At 41.8% G+C, this 27477-nt stretch overlaps 1 protein-coding gene across 1 annotated transcript in view; it reads left to right on the top strand.

Moving 5' to 3' along the window:
• Nucleotides 1–27477, top strand: part of COL24A1 (collagen type XXIV alpha 1 chain) — a 3617818-nt gene that overhangs the window by 1861309 nt on the left and 1729032 nt on the right. The window contains exon 17 of the mRNA XM_044086026.1: nucleotides 26838–26891. Within this exon, the coding sequence (XP_043941961.1) occupies nucleotides 26838–26891 (54 nt within the window). The remainder of the gene's footprint in view (nucleotides 1–26837; nucleotides 26892–27477) is intronic.

Genomic DNA, 27477 nt, shown 5'->3' with positions numbered 1-27477 from the left:
AATGGGTTGGAATTTTAGAGTTAGAGTTCAGGTTCTGGTATGGCTATGCTGTTCAGCAGGGTTGGGTGGTGGGAGGGCTAAGTAATTCACTAAGATCCAGCCAGTGGATGTTAGGACACTTGCTAATTAGAACTTATAGCAGATAGCAAGTGTGTTCCAAACTGCTATCACACAAGTACTTGTAGTAGACCTGGAGTTGCCAGTAGTGGGTCATTGTGCCATTTAATTTATTCATCAGAGCAGTTTAGGAAAGTTTTTTGTGAATGTACAGCATGTCTAATGCCTGTAGACACCCTCATCTTTATTACATGTATGCTTTAAGGTGTGCATACAGTGTAGGTGTCTCAGTGTTAGATACCAATTCCCCTACTTCTAATATCCTCATGCAGTTCATTTATTTGTTTGCTTACTTGTTGATCATGTTGGTCGGCTGATCCTGAAAGGACCCATTTCAGCTAAGGCCTGGGGCTACATATGAAAATGCAAAATTCATAGATTCATAGATTAGTATTAGTACAACATTTAAGATGAAGAAAAATGCATGAGGCCGATATTTACAAACTGATACAACAATTCAGGTAACAAAAGATTTACAAGGCTACTTTTTCTCAAAGGCCAAAGCTGTTAGTTGCAAGCACATTAATCAGTGTTATTTACAATTCAGGAAGTGGGCAATTTAGGAAGTGAACATTATAAAATGGCAATACAGTATATAGAAAAGTACTAAATCTAATGAACTTGAATAGCACTTGCTTTAGTAAAAGAATGTACATGGGTCATACTTAAATTACCCATAGATGGCAAGTTAGTGCAAGAAGGAAAGCTGGGGAAATTTAGAGAAGCGTAGTGAAAGACATCAACATTAGAAGAAAAGGTTGTTGAGCACATCCCACATACCTCTTAAAATTCTGTCTACACCAAGTCTGTACAGATGCATTTTGAATTAAAGACCTGCTGTGGAAAGCAACCAGAAAGTGCAAGGCTAGCACTGCAATGCACAGCAGAAGATAATTAGTATATGTTCTTACCTAAACAAAGAATAAGGAAAGGAATAGCTATATTCTCAGAGACATGGACACAATCTAAAAAAATGAAATGTCTTAAATGTTTATATATATATATATATATATATATATATATATATATATGTGTGTATATATATATATATATATATATACATACACACACACACACACACACACACACACACACACACACACACACACACACACACACACACACACACCTCCCACTTAACGTTTGCCTTCTTTTTGTCTCCGATAAATTCCTTCAACTCTTTATTAATTATTGTCCATGACTTCTCCTCTGTTTGATAAAAATATGCCTGACCTATATGTAAAACTAAATGGACTAAAAACATTTTCACTGTTTGTATCTTACTGTCTATATCCATAAACAAGAGCTTCCAGTTTCCCACTGTTTATATTACCTTTTGTTTAGTCACATCCAACATATCCATAGCAGCCATAATAGAATTTTTTTAAAATCTTTATACCTAAATACTTCATCTTGTCATGTTTCCATAAATATGGGTATTGCTGGACCAGTTCATGTGTTACATTATAGATTATCTTTATCTTCATTAATTTCACATCCTGAAAATATTTGAAGCTGTCTCAAAATGTTCTACAAACAAACTAAAACTGGGAATAGACACTTAAAAACTCTAAAAATGTATTCAGCAAAAGCTCCGAGTGCAGAAAAGCCCAAACATCGTAGCACTGTATAATCCAACCACGTTTATTTGAAGCGCTTTTCGTTGCCAAAATGCAGCAACTTCTTCAGAAATTCAGATTTCTGAAGACGCTGCATTTTGGCAACGAAAAGCGCTTCAAATAAACGTGGTTGGATTATACAGTTGCACGACGTTTGGGCGTTTTTGCACTCAGAGCTTTTGCTGAATACCTTTTTAGAGTTTTCAAAATGTTCTACAACAATAAAATGTCCATTTCTGGATTTTTCAATTACAAAATAATATCATCTGCAAATAAAGCTAAGTTTTCTTGATTGCCATTCCATTTATATCCTTGAATTTGAGTTTCCATTATTTTCTTTTTTTTTCAGTGGCTCAGAGTATAATGCAAATAACAAAGGGCAGAGAAGACACCCCTGTTTTGCTTTATCTATTCAAATACATCTTGTTGGATTAGAACTCTCGCACCTTAATTTTTTACTCTGTTCCTTCATATATCCTCCTAATTAATCCTATTATTATTGTATCGAGAAACAGAAATGCTGCCATTGCCTTAGGATCATAGGAGGTTACTAAGCTAATGGCCCTGGGGCCCTTACAAGCCTAGTCAAGAGTTTATCCCCAAAAAGAAACCTCAGTCATCACTTGTCGCCACTGTCAGTGAAGGACACAGGTAGAACCCATGGGACAAATTTGTGGTTTCTTATCCACTCACCAATGTTGCGCTTGAAGAGGGTCAGTGAGGTACTCTGTTTGACGTGTATGGGAAGCCTGTTCCAGAGACTGGGCAGCCTCTGGGAGATAAACCTGTCACTCCAGTAGGTTTTATTGATGTTACATATTAAATTCAGGACTTTTGAGTGGGTAATGGGCAAGGAGTTAAACTTACAGATATGGAGCATCTCTAGTAGGGTAGGGTCCAAGATTGCCATGTAGGCAAGACACAGATCACATATGAGCAATCTGTATTTTACCAAGTAGAGTGATAGTTATTTGAGCCTGTTCGCATAGGACAGGTGTTGGAGGCCATGTATTCTCTTTGTGTGGTATTTCTGTGGCCTTTCCATTTGGTGCAGATGTTCAAGAGGTACATACCAAACGGGCTATTATACTCAATTATTGGTCTAATAAAGGAAGAGTATAGAGAGGTAATAACCTCCTTTTTTCTGGATGCAGGCCCTTTACTTGTGAGATGAACCAAGTAAAAGGCTTTTCTGATTACTGCTGCTACATGATGGTTGAATGTGAGATTGCTATCAACCTGAGTTGATAAGCCTTGATGAGTTTTATAAGCCTTGCTTATAAAATCCTATCTGACTTTCAAATGCTTTCTCTCCATCAAGACCCACCAACTGCAGTGGTGTGTTTTTACATTCTGCTTCTCTTTGCATCATCATCATCATTGTTCTGTTAATGTTGTCATATGTTTGCCTCCTCTACAGAAAGCCACGCATAAACACTTTATAATTATGGTTTAAAATAGAGATGGATCTATGTGAAGTTGGTTCTGAAGGGTCATTACCCTCTTTGAGTAAGTTTTACTTCAAAATTCTAGTACCCCTCCTTATAAATACCGAGCATAATTTACTTATAAAACCACCCCCATGTAATTGCAAACCTACTCAAATCCCTCACATCTGTCTTACTGATGTGTAGGAATAAGTAATGAACTTAACCGTGTTGTTCTATTTAAAACATTTCCAGTCTTAAAAAGATTTTTGAAGTGAAGTAGTTTAAATAGCTATGTATATTTAGTACACATTTAGAGCATTAGATTTATAGGGATGACATGTCTGGACTCTATTAATTACTTGTTAAACTGCATACTTTCAAAAATATGACTACATATATATGAGCTAGATAGTGTAATTCCTGTGCAAATTTCTTGAAATACACTAGTGCAGCTTTAATATGTATTTACTAAACATAACAACTAAAACATAAATTGCAAATCTTGTGCACCTATTATAGTTGCAAGAGTACAGTGGTGAGTATGAATGTTCAGTTGAGGAGTGCAAAAGTCAAAGTTTGAATTAACTGACTATACAACCAAACTACTTAGGGTAGCTATTATGCTGTGCAAACTGTAAATTTACTGGAATAACACAAAAACAAAAATGGAACGGCCAGTGCAAATGGAAAGTTGGCACCAAAAGTAAATGAGTCCTATATACAACTAAATTTCCAATCAATGCATCTGGAAGCTGTGCTGGAAAGAAACCGCTGCCGTTTTGTGTTTAAAATCAGTTTTATTCCAAATACAGAGGTTAGCGCTTTCAGGATGTAGACACGTCCCTTCTTCAGACCTTACTATTACTTACTGCAAACATTCTTTATATTAAGAACAATTATTCAGTCAAGTAATCAACCAATCACACAACTTTATGCTTCAAACAACTAGATTATATAAGTGTATAATACAATGCTTAACATATGTTCATAAAAGATATTTGTCATATAAACAAACTTAAATCACAGTGAGAACCAAATATCAGTTGGAATTCATTCATATTTCAAAGGGTTACTTTGTTCATAGGTTCATAGGTAGGTACTAGGCTATCAGCCCTGGGGCCTATATAAGCCCAGCCAAAAAGGTACGCTGGCTTTTTCCACCCAAGAAAATTATTTTCCTGTGCCACTGTCGAGCAGAGCCACAGAGGTGATCCCCAGGGTGAATTTCCTGTTTCCCATCCAATCATCAAGATTTTTCTTGAAGAGTGCTAATGAGGAGCTTTGTTTGATATAGATAGGTAGCTTATTCCAGAGTATGAGAAGTCTCTGGGACAAGAATCTATCCCTCCGGCATGTTCTGTTTATTGTGGTGACAAGGTTTAGGTCCCTAGAGTGTGTAGCTCGGAGGGATTGGGATTTCTTTAAGTGGAGCATGTCCAACAGCTCTGGGTTTGACATAGCTTTGTATGTTAGGCAGAGATCACCTCTAAGTAGGCGATATGCGATGGAGTAAAGCTGGAGGTTTTTGAGACGGTCTGCGTAGGGCATCTGCTTGAGGCCAGTAATCCTCTTTGTGAGGTATTTCTATGGCCTTTCCAGTTGTTGTAGATGTCTTGTGAGGTACATACCAAAAGGGGCATTGTACTCTATAATGGGTCTAATGAGTGATGAGTAGAGGGGAACAATTTTTTTCTGGATGAGGAACCTTTTGTGATGAGGAGTGCCACGTAGAAGGATTTCCTGACTACTGTGGCGATGTGATTATCAAAGGAGAGACTACTCTCCACCTGTGTCCCAAGGTCTCTTGCCAAACTTTTGGTGTTAAGTATACTACCGCCTATGTTGTAGTTCATGGGTACAGAGTTTTTACCAAAGGGGATGGCAATGCACTTTTTGGCACTGAGCTTGAGGCCATGGCTTTGACACCAGGCATCTGTCTCAGTGAGGCCCTTTTGTAGGATATCCACATCATTAGGAGTTTTGATTATGGCTCCTAGTTTGTAGTCATCTGCGAACTTTGTTAGCCAAAGACCTTCTGTGTTAGCCTGTACTTCAGAGAAGTAGATACCAAACAGGAGAGGACCCAGGACTGAACCCTGTGGTACTCCACTTGTCACTGGTCTGAAGTCGGATTTGGAGTCTTCTACTTTCACCGTGTGGGTTCTGTCAGTGAGCCAGTTGGCAACCCATCTTGTGACATAGGGATTTATACCTAGTTTAGTGAGTTTATCTATAATTCCAGAGTGGGGGGTGGCGATGAAAGCCTTGGCAAGATCTAGATAGGCTGTGTGAACCACCTTACCTTTATCTACAGCTTTGGTGACTGCTTCAAAGAAGTCTATCAGGTTTAGGAGACATGATCTGCCTTTTACAAACCCAAACTGGGAGGGGTCCAGAGTTTGGAGATTACCAATGTCTTTGTTTATAAGTTCCATGATGATACGCTCCATGGCCTTGCAGACCAGGCTCGTCAGGCTAATGGGGCGGTAGTTCCCGGGGTCCGTGGTGGCTCCCCCCTTGGGGAGTGGGATAACCGTCGCTGTGCGCCATTCAGCAGGCACAAAGCCTGAGGTGAGGCTATGATTGAACATGGTACTTAGGTGGAGTGCCAGTTCGTTCTGTATTTCATGTAGAACGCAGCCTGAGATGTTGTCTGGTCCCATGGATGCTGTGTTCTTGGCTTTGGAGAGTGTGGTTTTTACCTGTGCAGCCATGATTACAGGAACTTTGCATTCTTCCGGTATAGAGACGGCTCTTTAGGGGGTGAGAGGGGGGTCTGTATATTTAGTGCCATTGTGCTGTAACTCAGAGCAGATCTGAGTGTTGCCATTGAGATTCTTGACATAGCTACAGAATGCTTTGTGGTTGTCTTTAGAATCAGTGGCGATTTTGTTTTCGTAACTAGCTTTGCAGGATTTTATCAGGGATCGCAGCTTCTTACTGAGGCTGACCAGGGAGCTCTTCCACTTATGGGATTTTACTCTCTTTTGCAACAGTTTCTTCCTTCTGTTGTACAGTTTGATGTTATGTGATCCTATCTCGCCTGCATTCTGACTGATGGGTTCGGAGCCGATCCTCGGCTCCGACTCGGCACGCTTATGCCAAAGAGCGAAGTCTCCTATTGGCTGAGCTTACTATATCCCAGGATGCACCACTACCAGTCCCCCAGATCTCGTTTGCCGCTAACAAGCAAAGACGTGGTCTCGAGCTTGGCTGAGCTAAGTAGTGTTTTTCACTTACTTTTCCTGTCAGGGTTTTCCTTAAAATTCAACAAAAAGCTGTTTTAACAGCTATCGTGTGTTTTTTGTGTGTGAGTGAAGATTTTTCTTGGTGAAATTCTTGTGTAGTGACTGAGTATTGTCTGACTAAAGGTCCCATTTGCGTTGTAGGGCCTTCCCCTGTCAGTCTGTTGTCTGGCTAGTCCCGTACTGTTTTTAGGGGTCTTAGATCCTTTAGTCTTATTTTTTTCTATTTGTGACAATCCTTCTTTAGAAAAAAAAAAAAAAAAGAGAGAGAGAAAGAAGAGAGAGAGAAAAGAAATCTTTCTGTGATAGTTAGAGTGATTTGTGTTTTTGGCTAGTTCACTGATTTGATTGCCATAATGTCACAGGCTCCTAGGCCTTCAGGGTTTAAAAAGTGCACTAAGTGCAGTTTCAAAATGTCGATCACAGATGATCATTCTCTCTGTGTATACTGTTTGGGCGCCAAACATTTGCAGGAGTCCTGCAGCGGTGTCACGCGTTTTCCTCGAGGGTCCTCCAAGAGAGGAAAAATAAACTTATTTTAAAAGGCCTTATTAAACCCTCATTTGAAGAGGCATTGGCTTCCTCTCCTTCTCCTGCTAAAAAGAAAAGGGCGTCGGCTCCGACCAGTCCGTCGGAACCGACCGCCAAAAGACATAGGCAGGCTTCTCCTTCGGCTCCACGGACTTCGGAGCCGAGGGCGGAACGGTCTGCCTCGATGCCTCCAGCCTCGACTCCTCTGGGTTCGGAGCCGACGGCTGGGGCATCGAGAGGCGGGTCACCTTCATCGGCTCCACTGATCTCGGAGCCGATGAAGGTTGTCCGCTCAGACACTTCCTCCTCGGCGCCGAAGCCCTCTTCGGCACCGATAGAAATTGGTTTGGACACTCCTTCGGCGCCGATAATTATCGCAATTCGGTGCCGGTCCCCTAGTCCCTTGGAGCCATTGGAGAGACCTACTCGGACCCGTTCGGTCTCTTCCAGGTCATCAAGGATGTCAGATTCGGACATAGACAGGGTGCTCCAAAGACTGTTCCAGTCCCCAGTCTTTCAGAAATTAGTTTCGGCTCCGACCCACTTGGCTTCGGAGCCGACAGCCCATTCCATTGCCATTCCTCCTCCGACTGCTTCGGCTCCGTTGTAGCAGGTGCTGACGGAGCCAGTAGAGATTCTAGGGTCGGCTCCGACCCTTACTCCAACCCCGGCCTTCGGGTCCGAGTTTAGCACACGGACTTCTTCGGCCGGACCCGGGGGTGACATTTCGGGACCAATGCTATCGGTTCCAAGCCTCCGTCTCGGTGCTTCAGCCGCGGGACTTCCGTCTGCTATCATGGCTCCGGAGACTGGACCCTCCCAGGATTCTGGGGGTCCGGCCTTCAGAGCTATGAGGAGTGCATTGGCCAAGTCTTCTTCGGTCATCTCTACGGCTTTACCGGCACCTTCCCTGGGCATGGAGACTGGGTCTTTGGCAGTTCCCCTGTCTCTAGGCAGCGGAGCCCCGGGGCCTGAGGTTACCCCCACTGGGGGTTCCCCTCCTCCTGAGGGTCTTTCGGAGTTATCTTCGGAGGAGCCCCCAAGGAAGAGATCATGCAAGAGGAAGCACGTGGACTCCCCCGATGAGTCTCTTACATCGGACACTGATCTTGATGATGCGGAGGGGTCCCCAAAGTCGTCCTCGGATGATGTCTCATTTGCAGACATTCTAGAGATCCTCAAGCAACGAGGCGGCTGGAATTCCAAACCCCCCTCCGCTGATGAGTCGGTGTTCCTCAAGGCCTTCGGGGCTCAGCCCTCTGCCTCCTGGGTGTCTCCGCCCTTCGACGAGCTCCTGGATTTGGTTTGTCGGAGGGCGTGGGAACATCCAGATACTGTGGAACCAGTGCCTTCTCGCCCTAACAAATTTTTGTCTGCCCCACCCGAGAAGGAGTTCTTAACGAAAGGCGTGGCTGTAGATGCCATGGTTGTGGCATCTGCTACCCAGCAGGACGTGGCAGAGGCTTCAACGTCCGTCCATCCTCCTAATAAGGAGTCTAGGAGCATGGACCGCACGGAAGCGCACCCTGACTTCAGCGGCCTTTACTCTGAGGTCCCTGAATTATTTGGCACATTTCACCAGACTACAGAGGGATCTGGTCAAGGAGCTCTCAGACTCCCTCTCAGGTAACCTACCTGAGCAGCTAGCCCAGTCGGTTAGCTCTCAGTTGGCTATCCTTACCTCGATTTCTAACTCATCCATGAGGCTCATTTCATATGCGGCCGAAGGGATGGGCAGAGCGGCAGGCACAGGCGTGGCTCTACGGAGACAAGCCTGGCTCCGTTTGTGTCATTTCGCGGAGGCCTTCAAGTCTTCCTTTGCCGACGCTCCCTTTGATGGGTCCTCTTTGTTTGGACCCAAGGTAAAAGACACTCTTACCCGCTGTGAGCAAGAGGGAAAGACTTTATCTGCCGAAGGAGCACGTTATTCCACTCCCTTTCGGCCTTATCCCAAGGCTAAAAGAGGAGGGAAGATGTGGTTCTGCAAATCACAGAAATTCTTTCCTCAACAGCAGGAAGATTCCCCTTCCAGAGGCAGAGGACGGGGAAATTTTTCTGGGAGACGCCGTCCCAGAGGCGGCAGAGGCCCCCGCAATACTGGAGACCGCGAGTCCTTTCGTGGCTCTTCAGCCTCCCACACTCCATGAGGGATTGCCCGGCTGTGCTGCTCCGGAGCCAGTCGGGTGCCGTTTTGCCAAGCACCTAAAAGCCTGGGAGTCTATTACTCAGGACAGATGGGTGCTTCGGATTATTGCCGGAGGTTACACCATTCCCTTCACACACTCACCCCCACCGTCCAAAAAAATCCCGGACCCACCACCCAGTCAAAGGGAAATTGCAGCCGTAGAAGCTTCAAAGCTGCTAGAAAAAGGAGTCATCCAACCGGTCCCCACAGACCAGATCGGATCCGGAAATTACTCAAGGTTCTTTTTAGTGCCAAAAAAGACAGGGGACCTGAGACCCATTTTGGATCTCAGCAAACTAAACCAGTCCGTCATGAAGTCCAAATTCCGAATGGTCACTTTACAATCCATTCTCCCATTGTTGGAGAAAGATGTTTGGATGTGCTCCATAGATCTCAAGGACGCCTATTATCACATACAGATACATCAGGCGTCCAGGAGGTATCTGCGCTTCAGCCTGGGAGACAGTGACTGCTCACCTGAGGAGTCTCGGATTCCAAGTGTTTCCCTATCTGGACGACTGGCTCCTGACTGCCACCACCAGGCATCTACTACTAGAGAACCTACAAGCCACCATCTCCCTGGGTGCTTCCCTGGGAATTACATTCAACTGGTCAAAGTCTGTCTTGCTGCCTTCTCAGCGCATAAGATTCATAGGAGCAGAGATAGACTCAAAATTAATGCGAATCTTCCTTCCTACCGAAAGGATACAAACATTACAAGATCAAGTCCGAGCCCTGCTTCTAAGATCCAAAGCCCCAGCCAGGATGGTCCTGCAACTTTTAGGTTCAATGTCTGCCACGGTTCTCCTAGTTCCTCTGGCAAGATTGCACATGAGGATTCTTCAGTGGCTGTTATCGACACAATGGTCTTTTCAGGATCTCCCCCTCAATCATCACATACTGATTACAGAAACGTGCAAACGGGACCTCCGCTGGTGGCTTCTGCCATCCAATCTGAATCAGGGAAGACCTTTTGTAATACCCCCTCCGGTGGCCACCTTGACAATGGATGCCTCCCAGACGGGGTGGGGGGGCATTGTCTGGGCAGGTCAGTTCAGGGTTCTTGGCTTCCAAACGAAACATTTCTCCATATCAATGTGTTGGAAATGAGGGCTGTACTTCTGTCCCTACAAGCCCTCCACAAGTTTCTCTCTCAAGGCATTATCGCCATCCACTCAGACAACATGTCGGTGGTCTGGTATCTAAACAAACAAGGAGGGACCAGATCTTACCCCCTTTGCAGAGAGGCCATGAGGGTGTGGGAATGGGCAGTGGCTACCAAGCGCTTCCTGGTAGCGACCCACATTCCAGGAAAATCCAATGTATCGGCAGACAGACTGAGCAGGACTATTCTCTCTCCTCACGAGTGGTCTCTGAACGAGACAGTAGCAGCTCAGATTTTCAAAAGATGGGGGATTCCGTGCTGCAACCTGTTTGCAACACCACAAAACACGAAGTGCAAAAGGTTCTTTTCCTTGACCCCGTCAAGGGAGGCAGCTACGGATGCTCTAGTCCAACCTTGGCCAACAGGACTGCTTTATGCTTTCCCTCCGATTCCACTCCTCCCCAAAGTCATCCAGAAAGCTTCCCAATTGGGGTCCACAATGATTCTAATTGCTCCATTGGCCTCGTCAGGTATGGTTCCCTACCTACAGAAATATACTCTGGACGGTCCTTGGTTCTTGGATCTAACTCCGGACCTTCTGGTTCATCAGTCGGGACAACAGCACCAGTCCCTTCACACCTTGAAATTAACAGCTTGGCTCCTCCACTTCCGACTTTAGTCAGAAATCACACCTTGGACCCGGAAGTTATTCACATTTTATCTTCAGCCCACAAACCCACCACTAAGAAATTGTATCACAGTAAGTGGAAGAGGTTTGCTATCTGGGCTCAACTCAGAGGCTTAGACCCTATTACTGCCCCGATACCAGAGGTCTTGAAATTTTTAACATCCTTGTTTAATCAAGGATCTTTAGTCTCTACTATTAAAGTCCAACTAGCAGCTATCTCCAAATTTCACGAATCCATAGACCCACCATTGATGAGCAGCAGATTATGTAAAACTTTCATGAAAGGTGCTGTGCTTTTAAGACCCCCAGTTTTTCATCCTGCGCCTCCGTGGGATCTTGATTTGGTACTGTGCCTTAACATCTTCCCCTTTGAACCAGCTGCTACATGTGAGTTGAAATATCTGTCTTGGAAAACTGCCTTCTTAATTGCAATTACCTCTGCAAGAAGAGTTTCAGAACTTCAAGCCCTATCTATCAAACCACCGTACTTGATTTTTCACAAGGATAGAGTATCACTTAGACCTAACCCATCTTTTGTCCCAAAAGTTTGCTCTAATCTCTGTCTCCAACAATCTTTAGAGCTACCAGTTTTCTTTCCAAAATTTTCAAACAAAGCGGAATATACCTTCCATACGTTGGATGTTCACAGGCAGTTACGCTTCTATCTAGATAGGACTCAGCAAATTCGGAAAACAGATCAATTGTTTGTGTCCTTTTCAGATAATAAAATGGGTCAAACCATCACTAAAGCTACTATTGCCAAATGGATCAGAGATTGCATAACTCAAGCTTATTCCTCTTCAAATAAGCAACTTACAACATCTGTCAAAGCTCACTCTACTAGAGCTATGGCTACCTCTATTGCATTCCATTCCAAGCTCGCTATTTCTGAAATTTGTGCTGCGGCTACTTGGTCCAACGCGCACACTTTCATTTCCCACTATAAATTGGATGTGGCATCTAAAGGACGAGCATCATTTGGTTCCACGGTACTCAGGAGTGTTTTCCAGTGAGCCACCCAGGATTTAGGTGCTAGGGACGCTGTCCGATCAGTCAGAATGTAGGCGAGATAGGATCACATAACATCTTTTAGTTATGTACTCACCATAACTTCAGATGTTTGGGATCCATCTCGCCTACATTCCTAATACCCACCCTCCTTCCCCCTGCCTTGGAGATCAGAAGATGTTGAACGGTTTGGGTTCTACTGTTTTTTTATCTTGTATCATCTGTCAATGTTATATAAGCAGTGCGTGCGTGTGTGCATGTATGCGGACAAACTAGATCTGGGGGACTGGTAGTGGTGCATCCTGGGATATAGTAAGCTCAGCCAATAAGAGACTTCGCTCTTTGGCATAAGCGTGCCGAGTCGGAGCCGAGGATCGGCTCCGAACCCATCAGTCAGAATGTAGGCGAGATGGATCCCAAACATCTGAAGTTATGGTGAGTACATAACTAAAAGTTTATGGCAGGGGACCACCAGATTGGCTTCCTTTTTTTGGAGGATAGCATCTTGGTTCTGTTTGGGATCCATGCACTCATGTAAGTGCTTATAAAGTGCAATTGTGTAGGATTCAGTAGTCGTAACTGTATTGTCCATCTGCATGGGTGTCATGAAGTTCACCACTTCTGTCTTAAGAAGCATGAAGTTGGCTTTGGAGACATTTTTTACCATGGTTTCTTTAATGGGGGTGGGGGCAGGATGTGGATATATAGGGTAATTAGATTATGGTCAGATCGGACCAATGAGGCGTTGACTTCAGGTGTGGAACACCGGTCACTCTTGTTGGTAATGACTAGATCTATGATACTGTTGCCCCTGGTGGGGGTGTGAATAAGTTGATCCAAGGCATTGAAGTTTATGAATTCCAGAAAGCGTTGAGCGAAGGAGTTGGTACATGAGTAGTTTTCCCAGTTGATGCTGGGGTAGTTGAAATCGCCCATTATTAGGGTGTTTGGTTGAACCCTAATATTTTCCAGTACATCAAGAAAAGAGGAGTGGGAATCCTGGGGCATGGTGGGTGATCTGTAGCAAGCTACAATTTGGATTGCAGTTTTGCCCAGAGTTAATTGCACTTGGATAACCTTGGCTGCATTATGCTGAGCAACTAGCCTGGAGGTGTGGATATCCTTAATGAATATGGACACACCTCTGCCTTTGGTTTTCTGGTCCAGATTATATGGCCGAAAAGTGTTTTTTAATGTTTCTGTAGGCTCCTATCTTTCAATATAGGTCTTTGAAATATGAATGCTGTTTTATCTGATTTTAGTAAGCATTGTATTATACACTTATATAATCTAGTTGTTTGAAGCATAAAGTTGTGTGATTGGTTGATTACTTGATTGAATAATTGTTCTTAATATAAAAATATAAGCGATAGTAAGGTCTGAAGAAGGGACGTGTCTACATCCTGAAAGCACTAACCTCTGTATTTGGAATAAAACTGATTTTAAGCACAAAATAGCAGCTGTTTCTTTTCAACACAGCTTCCAGACGCATTGATTGGAAATTTGGTTGTATATAGGACTCATTTACTGGAATAACTATTTTGTGCTTATTTTCTAAAGGATATGAAGTGTGAAATTTTGACAGATTTTATATATCACTCTTAAAACTCAGAAATTTGCTGGCATAAAAAGCAGGGATCACATTAATGTATGCATGTTGTCTAGCACTAAGCAATGTTGTTAAGAAATTTGCATTTCTGTCAGTCATGCTGCCAACACCTGCACAGTCCAGTCCGGGGGGATACTTTAAGTAAATTATGTGAAATATTGTTAAACAAAACCTTCTAAATCTTTATCTCTTTCTTCTCTACCATCTTCCACAGGAATACCATCTGTTCCTCGAGACTTTGCTGTTGTTTTCTCATGCATCACTGTTTTTATCTCATCTCTTCCATTCTTAGCTATTAAATGTTGAGTCTCATCTTCCTCTAGCATTGGTATAATTAAGTATTCTATAAATATTTCCACTTTTGATTTTTCTTGGTTTCCACATTCATCCATCCATTAAACTTCTTTAAAAATTTGCATGATTATGCCTTCAGCAGTTTAAAGCTTTTAGGCCAAATATGTCACTGTCCATCAAAAACTACTTTGTTGATGCCCACAGAGTCAACAGTTGGTAACTAGCAAAGACTACATATTGTTTTTCTTTTAGAGGCAGAGTCTTTACTGCCATGTAACAACTTCACCCACCCCCACTCTCTGTCTCTGCCTCTCTCTCTCTCTCTCTCTCTGACACTAAGGAAGTTGAAATTACCAACCTCAGCAGTCTCCTTCTGAAAAATGTTGTCTAAAATGTGAGACATAAGTTTCCTTATATATACATGTGGGACCATACTATCTAACTTGTTAACTCTCTGTTTGCTAAATAATCGCTACCTTAATGACTTATACTTAAGTCCTTTATGGTGAAGTACACCACTAGGTCCCTTTGTAAGTCAAATCTTCATCACTGTAACAGCTGAGAACAGAATATTGAATAATACAGATCAAATTAGGCATCATTTTGAGCAATAAAAGAAAATAATGAAAGCATAATGCTGTCTTAAAACCTGTAGATGTCCCGCACGTCTGAACCAGCCAAATCAACAAGCACAAAAGCCAGGATTAAGTTTTATAATATCACTTAGGCATTCAGAAGTAGCTTAATCTTCACATAAATATTTATGATTCAACTCAAGTGCCATAAGAGTTGGCACTTCCCTTACGGTAACGGCAACAGAATTCAAGAGTCTGGGCACCACAGTAGAGACTAATTCAGTTTTGCAGTCTAACAAGAGATCTGTTGTTGTCAGTTTTCATTCAATCCTCAACATATGGGCTCGGATCAGACAGCTGGAACCGATTTGGGTGTTACACCAGCATGTGGCCACCAACAAACTCTCGAGCTCCTTTCTTACCCATAATGCACCCATGCCTGTCATCCCTCAGATTTTGTTTGCCTCTTTAGTGACCAAACGTGGTTGACTACTGCTTTCAAGCAATTGTTTTAAGATAGGTGATATTTCTTTAAAACTTTTTCCTTAATTGCTATCCCTTGGTAAGTAATTCTGTTTAACACTGTACTACATACCATAAGAGTTTTTCCTAGTCTTCACCTTTATTATTCTTTATACACTTGCTAGTGCATTCTTCCTACCATTATTAATAGGCCTTTCCTACCTCCTCTTATCTTTTCCCGATAAGGGTATTGTATTCCTCTTCTTTCTAGTTTAAAAAAATTCTAGCTTTTCTCTCTGCCCGTTCCTTTCTTTGGTGGCAGTACTTAGTTTTTTTTTCTGTCTGGATAATGTTTTTTTTTGCTGATATCTGGCTGTTTAAAGTTTCACCTTTAAAAATGTCTGACAAATGCTTCAGAAAATATGATAAATGTGGGCACAAGATGCCATTTTCAGATGCCCACTCTTTGTGTATGTACTGTTTAGGGGCTGACCACCTGGGCCACGAATGTGACATCTGCAGTGGGTTCAACCCCAGAGCTTTGCAAGAAAGAAGAAATACATTGATATTGAAAGGTTTATGGCCAACTCCTTTTTCTCAGGCTATGGCTGGAGTTTAGTATCCCAAGGCAGAATCCAAGAACCCTTCAAAAAGGTCTGGATCTTCATATTCCATGGCTTCAACTTCATCAGAACCAAAGAAAAAGAAATCAAAACTGTCTCCGACATCTCCTGGGGGTCCAACCATCTTCAGATCCAATCAGATATCTAGCAAGTCCTACTTCTGATCCAACAAAATGCACTATGGATCCGAAGTCCTCGGATCATAAGCCATTGCCTTGTACACAGTATTCTCCCACAGTGGATCTGTTACCATCCATGGTGCCCTGCCCTTTTCTGGAGCAGCATCCTAAGTCTCTTTTGGTGTTGTCCTCTCATTCCTCCAGAAGTCTCACTGAGACAGATGTGGAAAGTATGATGAGAAGATTCTTCACAGAGAAATTGCAGAAGGGAGTCTTCATGGTTCCTACCTACCCCCTTGGGTCAGGAGTGTAGCTAGGACTTTCAAATTTGTACTTACAGCTCTCACACTGCCCCCCCCCCACAACCAAGCTACAGCTTCATATAAATTATTTTCTCTTTTTTTTTCAATTGGTATCCACTAACTGTCAAGCCACCCTCCTGTTGATATGTTGACTCATTTATTCCTTAATATTGAGGTCTCAGCTTATGGGGGTGTCCTGGATTTTACACTTAGCCGAGAAATGAGGTAGGATCTCGGAGTGATGCCATCATCCTAGATGGTCATTTTCCCCCTAGCCTTAAGCCCCCCTCTCTTAAATGCTAACATCAGTGTTAGGCTGGGCAGGCAATGTTAAGTAGCCTGAGTGGATGTCCTGCCCCAGGTCCATCAAGTAGCCTTGCCTACTGTTGTCCTCCTGCCCACCGCAGCTTAGAATAATTTCAAAGAGATCTATCCTCCCCTAGAGAGACACATAACAGTGTCCCTCCTTCCTAGGCCATGCATGCCCATCCCTCTTGCCAGTCCCATCAGACACATAAATTGCTTAAATTCTTGTCACCTTGGCTGCAGTTGGGACTTAAGTGACTTAAACAGAACAAGCTGGAGAGACAGATGTGTGTCCCAGAAACTGCCTCTCCTTTGGAACAGGCTTCCCATCCATGTGAAGCTGAGTTCATCTATTACCCAGTGTAAGCAGAACCTAGACCAGTGGATGGGGAACTGGAAATTTACACCAGGCCTGGCACCCATGTCCCTTATGGACAGAGGTAGTTTATAAATGCCTGGTCCACAATGTCCTATTTGGATAAAAGACATCATTATTCATTTGGAAAAACTTGGCTAGGCTTACAAAGACCCCCCCCCCCCCCCGTACTGTAAGCCTAGTAGCACTATATGAATCTATAAATCTATGAATGTTTTGGTCCCTTGTGCTTAAAATGTGTGGTTTGTTGCCAGTCATTGGGAATTGAAGTCACTAAAAAATGACATACATTTGAATTTCAGACTTTATTTCCTTCAGAAAATTCATGCTAACACAAATCCTGTTATTTAAGCAACTTTGTAATTTTATAAGATCAATAGTTAAAATATGTTTCTATTTTTGAGCCTTTGTTTCCCCTGTATTTTAGGCTTTATCCAGATTTTTTGAGGTAAGAGCTTGAGAGGTATGCAAATCTTTTTACTGCTGCTGCCAGTGGTCACTCGATCTCTCTCTCTCTCTCTCTCTCTCTCTCTCACACACACACACACACACACACACACACTTGCACTTCAGAAAATCCATGCTAATACAAATTATATATATATATATATATATATATATATATATATATATATATATATATATATATATATATATATTATTCAAGCAACTTATGTGTTTCATGACAGCAATATTTAAAATGTGTTTCTATCTTGAGCCTTTGTTCCCCCTTTTCTTTTAGCTTTATGCAGATCTCTTGAGTGAAGTGGTCGAAAGGTATACAAGCTTCTTAACTGCTGCCGCTACTGCTCTTTTGCTCTTAGTCTTCACACTCTCTTTGTTTCTCTCACACACACACACACACACACACACACACACACACACATACACACACACACACACACACACACACACACACACACACACACTTATGCGTGCGAGATGCATGCACACACATGCAGACAGTAACATAAGCACATACGCACACACATTTTTCTGTTTCATTTGTTTTTACACTCGCTAAACAGTTAAAGCACTGTCTAGCAAATTTAAAATAATAGCTCGACTGATCTTGCGCTCACTCTCATGCACACATGCACTCACATGCACAGACATAAACACATACACACATTTTTTTACTTTTAGTTTTTACTTTTTTTTTTTTTTTTTATTTTATACTCACTAAACAGCAAAAGTGCTGCTAAGCAAACGTAAAATAATGGCAGTCATTATGTTATTTTCAGTCTGAGCTCCACGGCAGCTTATTATGCTACAGTGAAGCAGCAGACTTGTTTTTCAATAGGCATATCCTGTAGATTAACACCCTGCTGGAGAATGTTCATTCTCCAGTCAGGGTGCCAATCTACAGGTTGCCCATTCTCTAATGTAATTTACACCTTATCTCCTACTTAAGTACCAGTTAAAGGGTAGATGTAAAAAAATGCACCCCTTTGTTAAAGTCCCATTTAGATGCAAATGCCAGTGCAGTCTCAAATCCATGTTTTAGAATATTTTTTAACTAAACCATGGAACTTCTTCAGGGTCCCAGTCAGAGCTGGTTCATGGTCATATGGACCCTAGGCTGGGTAATAGATTGGGGCCCCCTCCAGAGCATTGCCTCCTGCAGCAACCCCCTACATGCACCCCCCCCAACAGTAGCCCCCCTGCCCAGCCATTCCAGAGTTCCATTACTATTTCTCCCCAGTTACCATAAACACAGTTGAAACCTCTCAGCATGCATACTGTTTTCTTATTTACTTCTACAGTGATTACAGACATTAGAATAAAATAACACAAACACCGATAGCCATTTGCTAAACAATGCAGTCTCACAATCAAAGCAGACTTAGCATGACAGTGAACTTCTCTGCCATTGAAGCTCACATTCATTGAAATGGCATTATTCCCACATTCAAAGAAAATGCATCTGGCCAGTAGAGGATTCATTTTACTTTGGGCCGTTTTCAAACTATAGGCTCCTTGCACACATTTTTAGAGCTATGCTTATACGCATGTATTCTTTGAGTCATCTTCCTCATTGTATTAAATTATATTCCTTGTATAATACAGCACCACTTGTTAGAATGAGTTTTAATTTTGTAGTTTTGAACATTCGTTCAGTAAGCAATGAAACAAAACGTATCAACCAATAATGACAAAACTACCAGTTTCAGAAAATTTCAACCATAAAAGGCCCCTCAAAGTTCTGTCATTACAGTCTAGCAGTATCAGCAATAAGTACAATCTCTGCAAAAGTAAAAGTAATCGAAAAATTCCACATTAGAGATATGTAACTAACAAAGAAGTTGCAACCGACAAGCAGCTTTACATTTCACTGTTTCATCTACAAATTCAGTACCTGCTGCCCTTGAAGAATGAATTGCCTATATTGTGTTACATTAAAAACTAGTAATATTATAATAGGGAATGACAAATGACTGACTGATAAACCAACAAGAAGTAATTATGCCACTAACACTGCTTTCAAATTCTACAGCACAGTGACTGCCATTTCTTAAACTAAACAGTTAGTTGCACATTGAAAACAGACTTAGCATGAGCAACAGTACATTTCTCATCACTTGAAACTCACAATTCCATGAAAATGCACTGAAATTTATAATCCATTAAAAATGCATTGAAATGTACTGAAACTCAAACTTATAATTCTGTCAGCAGTCAAGTAGTTGGTGTAGAAGATCCAGACTCTTGTCTCCACTGAAGCTCACAATTCCTTCAGCAGTTTGGCAGTTGGTATAGAAGATTCAGGCTGTTGTTTCCTGTAACCAAGTTACTAGGTCAAGCCTGATCAAGTAGAACCAACTAGAACATTATATACCATACCTCTCAACCTCTTAGCACAAAAAAATCTGGATAAAACCTAAAATAATGGGGGTGGGGTAGAAAGACCCAAAAATAGGGACAGATTGTAAATCTTGCTCGTTGTTGTTGTTGTGTTTTTCAGCTTTTCCCGGTTAGGGGTCGCCACAGTAGAACTCCAGTCTGCTAATGATTGGCAGTAGATTTTTACGTGCTGAGTTGCCGGCCCTGATGCACAACCTTCAACGAAGGTACGCCCATTCACGCATGTCTCCACACAGAAGATGCTCTAGCTGAGAATCGAACAGGACGTCTTACTGTGAGGCAACAACGCTACTGCAGCACCACCACCGCAGTTTATCGTGTAGACTTAAAAAGTTACTAGAATAATGGTATTTGTCTTAGTGTGCATTTTTGAAGGAAATGACGACTGAAACTCAAATGTATGACATTATTTAGTTATTTTCATCTTCAGTGGTTTACCAGAAAAACACAGATTTTATGAGGAATAGGACAAAAATATGAGGCAAAAATCTGGACAGTTGAGAGGTATGCATACCTCTCAACCTTTTAGTGCCAGAAATCTGGACAACGCCTAAAATATTGGGGATACAATGGGCCAAAAAATACGGATAGATTTTAAATATTGCACTTTTTTTAACATAGACAGTTGCTAGAATATCAGGATTTCTGTTAGCATGCATTTTCTGAGTATATGAAGTCTGAAGCACACATATATATATATATATATATATATATATATATATATATATATATATATATATTATTGTGACTTCAGTCCTCCATGATCTGCCAGAAAACCACAAATTTTATGAGAATCAGACCAAAACTATGAAGCTAAATCTGGACAGTTCTGAGGTGTGTTACATACATACACACACATACACACACACACACACACACACACACACACACACACACAAAACTCTCTCACAAAGCAACACACACACATACATTTACTGTTTCATACAGCAACACACACACCTCCTCTCTCTCACTGCAACACTCACACGCACGTACACACACACACACACACACACACACACACACACACACACACACACGCACACGCACACCTACTCTGTCACACAGCAACACACACACACACACACACACACACACACACACACACACACACACACACACACACACACACACCTCCTCTCTCTCACAGCAACACTCACAAGGACGTAGACACACACACACACACACACACACACACACACACACACACACACACACACACACACACCGTCACACAGCAACACACACACACACACACCGTCACACAGCAACACACACACCTCCTCACACATACACACACACCTCCACACACACACACACACACACACACACAGACACACACACACACACACACACACACACACACACACACACACACACACGCACACACACACACACTGCTCCCTTTGATGGTACTTCTTTGTTTGGCCTACAGTAAAAGACACATTTTCCAGTTGTGAGTAAGAAGGAAAGACCCTATTTGCAGTGGACATATGTTTTTTGACCCCTCAACAAACCTTTTCCAGGAATCAATGGGGCATTCAAAAGATGTGGTTCAGGAAGTCTCAGGGTCCTTTCCAGGACACACGTGGAGGTAGTTCCCCCCCCAAGCCAGAGGGGGGAGTGATAATGGCAGAAGACACCCCCATGGCAGAGGAGGCCCACAAAACCTAGGGTCTAGAGATACATTTTTTGACAGATCCTTTCAGTGCTCCTGAAGGGAGGCCTGATTGTCTTCCTCTGGAGGCAGTTGGTGGTTGCTTATCTTTGCACCAGGAAGCCTGGCTAAATATAACAAAGGACATTTAGGTGCAGAGAATCATTTCCAGAGGTTATATTATTCCCTTTTTTCTACCATCTCCGTTAACCAGGAATATATGTGATGTTCCACCCAATCAGAGTGAAGCAGTAGCACTAGAAATTCAAAAGCTGCTAGAAAAAAGAGATATTCAAGAAGTCCCTCCAGACCAAACAGAATCTGGAACTTACTCAAGATTCTTTTTATTGCCAAAGAAGACAGGGACCTGGAGACTGATTTTAGATCTTAGTTTGCTGAACAAATCAGTTTGACACACCAAGTTCCAGATGGTCATGGTTCAGTCCATTATGCCCTTTCTGAGCAAAAACGACTCAATGTGTTTGAAAGACCTTCAGGATTGAAAATGAACAGACTATCCAGAAGGTACTTACGCTTCCAGCTGGGAGCCAGTCATTTCCAGTTCAGAGCACTGCCCTTTGGCCTTACCACAGCCCCCAGGGTGTTCACCAAGTGTATGACAGTAGTAGCAGCTCACTTCAGACTGCAGGGATTCTGGGTGTTTCCATACTTAGATGACTGGCTCATTACCGCTCTGACCAGGCATCAGCTGGTGCAGGCATGAGACCAAGTGTTGCACACTTGTTCAAATCTTGGAATAACCATCATTTACAACAAGTCTCGATTACAACCAACTCAGCATTGGAATTTATAGGGGCAGTGTTCAACACAGTATCTGAGGTAGACTCTCTTCCCCTTTATCGAGAGTACAAACAATAAGAAATCAGGTCAAGAAAATAATTTGCAGTAACAGTATTCTAGTCCGGTTGACTCTGCAAGCCATGGGATCAATGTCAGTGGCAATAACCTTAGTTCCTTTAGCAAGATATCATATGAGAATTCTGCAATGGTTGCTACAAACGCAATGGTCAGTTGTCTCTCAACCTATGACAACAAAGATAAGAATAGCTCAGGTATGCAAAAGTTATCTTTCCTGGTAGATACAGTCACAACAGCTGTTGCAAGGTCGTCCTTTCATTTTCCCTCAGCCCAAGGCCATAGTGATCATGGACACTCCCAGATTGGGTGTGTGGGTGTGTGGGAGGCATTTTCTGAGAAAGACAGTCCAAGGCACTTGGTCCCCCGAAGAGGCCAATTTGCATATCAGTGTTCTGAAAATGAGAGCGATGCTTTTGGCATTGCAAGCATTCCAGAACTCTCTCCCTCTCGGAACATTTGCAGTACAGTTGGACAACATATCAGTAGTTTGGTACATAAACAAACAAGGGGGAACCAGATCTTAACCCCTGTATCAAGAAGGCCTAAGAGTATGGCAATGGCTGATATCTTCCAACCGCTTTCTAATTGCAGTGATAATTCCAGGGAAGTCCCAACAAGATAACAGACAAACTGAGCAGGTCCAACTTACTACCTCACCACTGGTCTCTCAACAGAAAAGTGAAAGAAAAAATTTCCATCAGTGGGTCCAATGCTGCTGCGATCTTTTTGGATGTTCCCTAAACAACAAGTGGGGAGTCACCAAGGGATGCTCTTCTGCACGATTGGCTCCCAGGTCTTCTGTATGCTTATCCTCTGACTTCTTTAACTCCCAAATTCCTTCAGCTAGCAGTCAGGTTGAAGAACAAAGTCATCCTCATTGCACCTTACTGGCCTCGACAAATTTGGTTCCCCTTCCTTTGACCTCATCTTCTGTACCCACCTTGGATTCTGGATCCAACTCCAGACCTTCTGTCTCACTCAACAGGCTTAGTTCACCTGGACATCTCAAACCTCAAACTGACTGCATGGTTTCTCCAATTCCATTAATAGCCAGGCAACATATGCTGTCTTCACCTGTCCATTCGATACTGTTATTTTCCCATAAACCCTCTACAAGAAAACTCTACAGAAATAAATGGAGAAGATTTGTTTATTGGGAAGAGTAGAATCAGGTGGACCCCTTCTCAGCCCTGGTTCATGTTGTTCTTGAATTTTTAGCAAGTTTACTCCATGAGGGTGCTAATTCATCCACTATTAAAGTTCAACTTGCAGCCTTATCAAACTTTCATGTGGGGTTTCAAAATTCCTCCCTGGCTTCCTTTAAACTGTGCAAAGCCTTTTTGAAAGGTGCTCTTCTACTTAGACCTCCTTTCAAAGATTGTATACCACCATGGGAGTTCAATTTGGTACCGCAAGCTTTAGCAGTCTCCCTTTGAACCTGCAGCTAAATGCAAATTAAAATGTTTGACCTGTAAAACTGTCTTTTTGGTTGCAGTTACATCTCCTAGAAGAATCGCAGAACTTCAAGCATTATCTTCTAACCCTCATACTTCATTTTCCACAAGGATAGGGTGACTTTACATACCAATGCTTTGTTCCTACCTAAGGTGGTGTCAGAATCCAACATTAACCAAGCCATTAACTTGCCAGTATTCTTCTCAAACTTTACAAATAAAGGAGACGATATGCTGCACTTATTGGATGTTCATAGGCAATTATTTTTCTAACAGTCCAAAACCAATTAGTAGTGCAGGTAAACGGGTCCTTCAGCAAAATAAGGTATAGAATGAACAAAAACAGAAGAAGGCTCCAGACCACAGCAGTTAAAAACATAAACTCTTTAATAACAAAAGTAAAGGGTGAGCGCTTTCACAACAACAAGCTGCTTCATCAAATAAGTACATATAATCATCCTCTATTTAAATCAAGTTCAACCAATAAACCGCTGAAATCAATTAAACTTATGCAGATTCTTAAAGTGCTCCAACATCATACTCTCATATCAAAGTCTGTATAAAATGCATGTGGGAATGCAAATATAAAAATACAAAGATGAAACTGTTTTTGTTCATTCAAATTATTTTTTCTACCTGCACAGGTCAAAAGAAATTAGAAAGACAGACCAGCTGTTTGTTTCCTTTGCACTTAACAAGTTGGGCAAATCAGTTACAAAGCTAACTCTAGCCAGATGGTTGACAAATTGCCTTTCATTTGTCTACAGCAAATTGAATCTCCCCTTACATAAACCACTAAAGGCTCATTCAACTAGATCTGTGGCTACTTCCGCTGTATTCCGTGCTATAGTATCCATGGATAATGTATGTGTGGCTGCAACTTGGTTAAATCCTCATACCTTTATCACTCATTACAAACTAGATCTAGTCTTGATGGGAAGAGCAGCCTTCGGCTCAACCATGCTCAGGAATACTTCCTTAGAATCCACCAAGGAATTCATGTAGATGGGGACTCTGTCCCAAATGTTGAGGAATGAATGAAAATTGACAACATCAGGTAAAGAAGTTAGGTACTTAACATAACATTCCATCTGTGCTGTCCATTTTCATTCTTCCTCAACTCCTCACCCTATATCCCCCTCCATTTCTCATAAATGACTTCTGGAGGAATGAGACTTTTAAGGACACCGTATGTCCCTGATGTTGAGCTCCAGTTATGGCAATCCTTTTTTTAGTTTTGCTCTCTGTCAAGCTGTAAATAGGATCTGAGAGATCTTAGGCATAGTGCATTATGGGTAGGAAAGGAGCTCTAGAGTTTTTTGGTGGTCATAAGCTGGTGTCACAGCCGAGTCGGATCTGACTGTTGGATCCGAGCCCATATGTTGAGGAAGAATGAAAATTGATAACACAGATGGAACATTATGGTAATTACTTAACTTCTTTTTTGAGAACAGCAATGGATATCACTGCAGAAGTGATTTACAAAATTAAGCAATCAACATTATAACTGGTTTAAAAGTTTGTAACCTGTTCAAGGATCTGTGAATGTGCAGATGTAGTTAACGGATAAATTAGTATGACAAGTAAGGATAATGGTTAAACAGACATTTAGAAAGAGTCAGAAAATTTGTGCTCTCTTCCTGGAGCCCCTGTCTTGAAGTGGAAAACATTTTTGATGATTGTTTATAGTTGTTGCACATTCTTGTCTGAGCTGATAACAAATACAAAAAGGGTATGCTAAAGTAAGGATGAAAGATGCTGTGCCTAATGCTTCTCTTGCTTTATGAGTGAGGAGGTTATTAATATGGCAGCAAGTAGCAAGTGCACAAGATGTCTTGCATGAATGTTAATGATGAAATAATATAATTGATCGCATCTCTGAGTAACTTCCCAGCCTGCTTGATGTGCTGCTGTCAGCAGACTACTTGAGAGGGAGCTGTTCACTACTGCTAATTGCTCACTTGTGAATTAGAACACGTCTGAGTAATGGATAAACATAGAAAACTGCAATTTACAATGTTGATATAGCTTAAAAAATATATCAGGGTTTCCAGTAACTACTTCATGGAATACCTTTACGCCAACAGTAAGTTGGCTGAAAGATTAATATTCCTCTTGGCCTGCCTTATTAAAACAAGTCGCTACAATCATTTTTATGTATTTTGGTTTATTAAATATATTGTATATTTGTATGCACGTGCTGAACACATTCTGTAACAATCTAAACAATAGATTTGGCTGCAAATCAAATATATATTGCTCTGTATATCATTTTAAGTAAAGAAACAATCAATTAGTTCTGTGTTTTGAACATTTCCATGTTCCTTGTTATTTATGTAAAAGTTTAAGTGCTTGGATTTTGTCAGGTAAGATATTATTTGACATAATGGTTCACTTCTGATATTGATAATTTGATAGTAATCTATTAGCTAAGACATAGGAGAAACATTTTCTGTGATCACCACCCCGTGTCTGTCAATTACACAGCACAGCTCCTGTTAACCCACCAGAACAAGATCCACTTGCATCGCTGCTGTCATCTAAGCAGTCACTAGGTTTTCCGTTTGCAGCCTTAATCCCACCTCTCATAATTGATAAGCACAACTGTCAAAGCAAGGGACTACTATAGCTTGCCTGATGCATTTGCATGCTTGGGTACATGCACTGAAGGACTCAAGGTTACTACATGAACTCTGCCTGACAGAACCAGACATATACCCTGGCCCGTGTGCTTTATACTCATCAGCCAGTGGATGTTAGTATTGCAGTAGAACTGCCCCACTCCTTCCCCTGAAGATAGGAAAGACAGCCCGCACTACTCATTTCCACCTTCCACTCCTGGTCTCGTAGTACCTGGGTGACCAGTTAATCTCAGGATATCTGGGTAACATTTAGGCCCATATCTCACTCCAATGTGGAGGCAGTGTTGTCTAAGAGAAATTCCTGTGCTTCTTGGTATTACATTGTGTTAGCTGTTTAGTAACATCTGAGTGATGACGAGAGCACAGTTGATAAGGCTTCAGTTTAGCATTACATTACATAATGCCACATCAGCAGTAAAAGATCCACCACAGAGAGGACTACTGTTTCCCTTACTGCTTTGACTGTAACAAGAGTGTATAATATTCTGATTAAGTATGTTAGCTCTTGTCCCCCTGTTGTACAGTAAATGTTTATGTTTGCCCGTGTGTGTGTGTGTGTGTGTGTGTGTGTGTGTGTGTGTGTGTGTGTGTGTGTGTGTGTGAGAGACAGACAAAAATGAATGTTGTTTTGATGGAGCGTATAAAGTGTATTTCTGTAAGTTTTAAGACTTATGTATAGACTGCTGTTGTTGCTGAATTACTTATTCAACTATATTCATATCTGTATGTAATGATGTATAATTTAGGGTGAACGAGGCTTGCCAGGAGAGCCGGGAGAAATGGGATATATAGGAGACAAGGTAAGGCATTCCATCCAGAATACATTAGTTTAAATATACAGTGTATATCTCATTATGAAACTGGCATACTGAATACCTATACTGTGCTCTTTGTGTAACAAGTTATTTTGATTGTATAGTATGTTTTGCTTTACAAAGTAGACAAATGAATTGCTGACCAGTTGTGCTCAGTGAGTTTGCTCCTTGCCAGGTTGTAACATGGCGAGTCATAGTATAGCTGTCATGCATATATTAATAATTTTCATTTTTTGGAGAAATTGCTAGAATTTTGTTAGTATATCATAAAGTGGATGATACGGATAATAATAAACTTTGTTACTGACAGTGGCTGAAAAGAGTCAAAAAGGTTGGCTACCAGATACCTATTTCGCAGCTTTTAGGTTCACTTATCTCATAACAATGTATCTCTGTAAACAGGGAAAAAAACAATTATCAATAAAAAATTATAATCATATAGCAGATCATCAGTCCTCATTCCCTACTATTTCTGCTTTCTTTATGAAAATATGTATATATCAGTCTGTGCACATTTTGTACCGCATCTAAGCCATTTAAGGGATTACCTTATAGGACTGAATTTGTTTTG

Source organism: Protopterus annectens, chromosome 10.part0 (genome assembly GCF_019279795.1).
Source record: "Protopterus annectens isolate FY-2018-M chromosome 10.part0, PAN1.0, whole genome shotgun sequence".
In the NCBI taxonomy this organism is placed as follows: Eukaryota; Metazoa; Chordata; order Ceratodontiformes; family Protopteridae; genus Protopterus; species Protopterus annectens.
The sequence above is the reverse complement of the archived record's forward strand: the minus strand, read 5'-3'. Positions and strand labels throughout refer to the sequence as shown.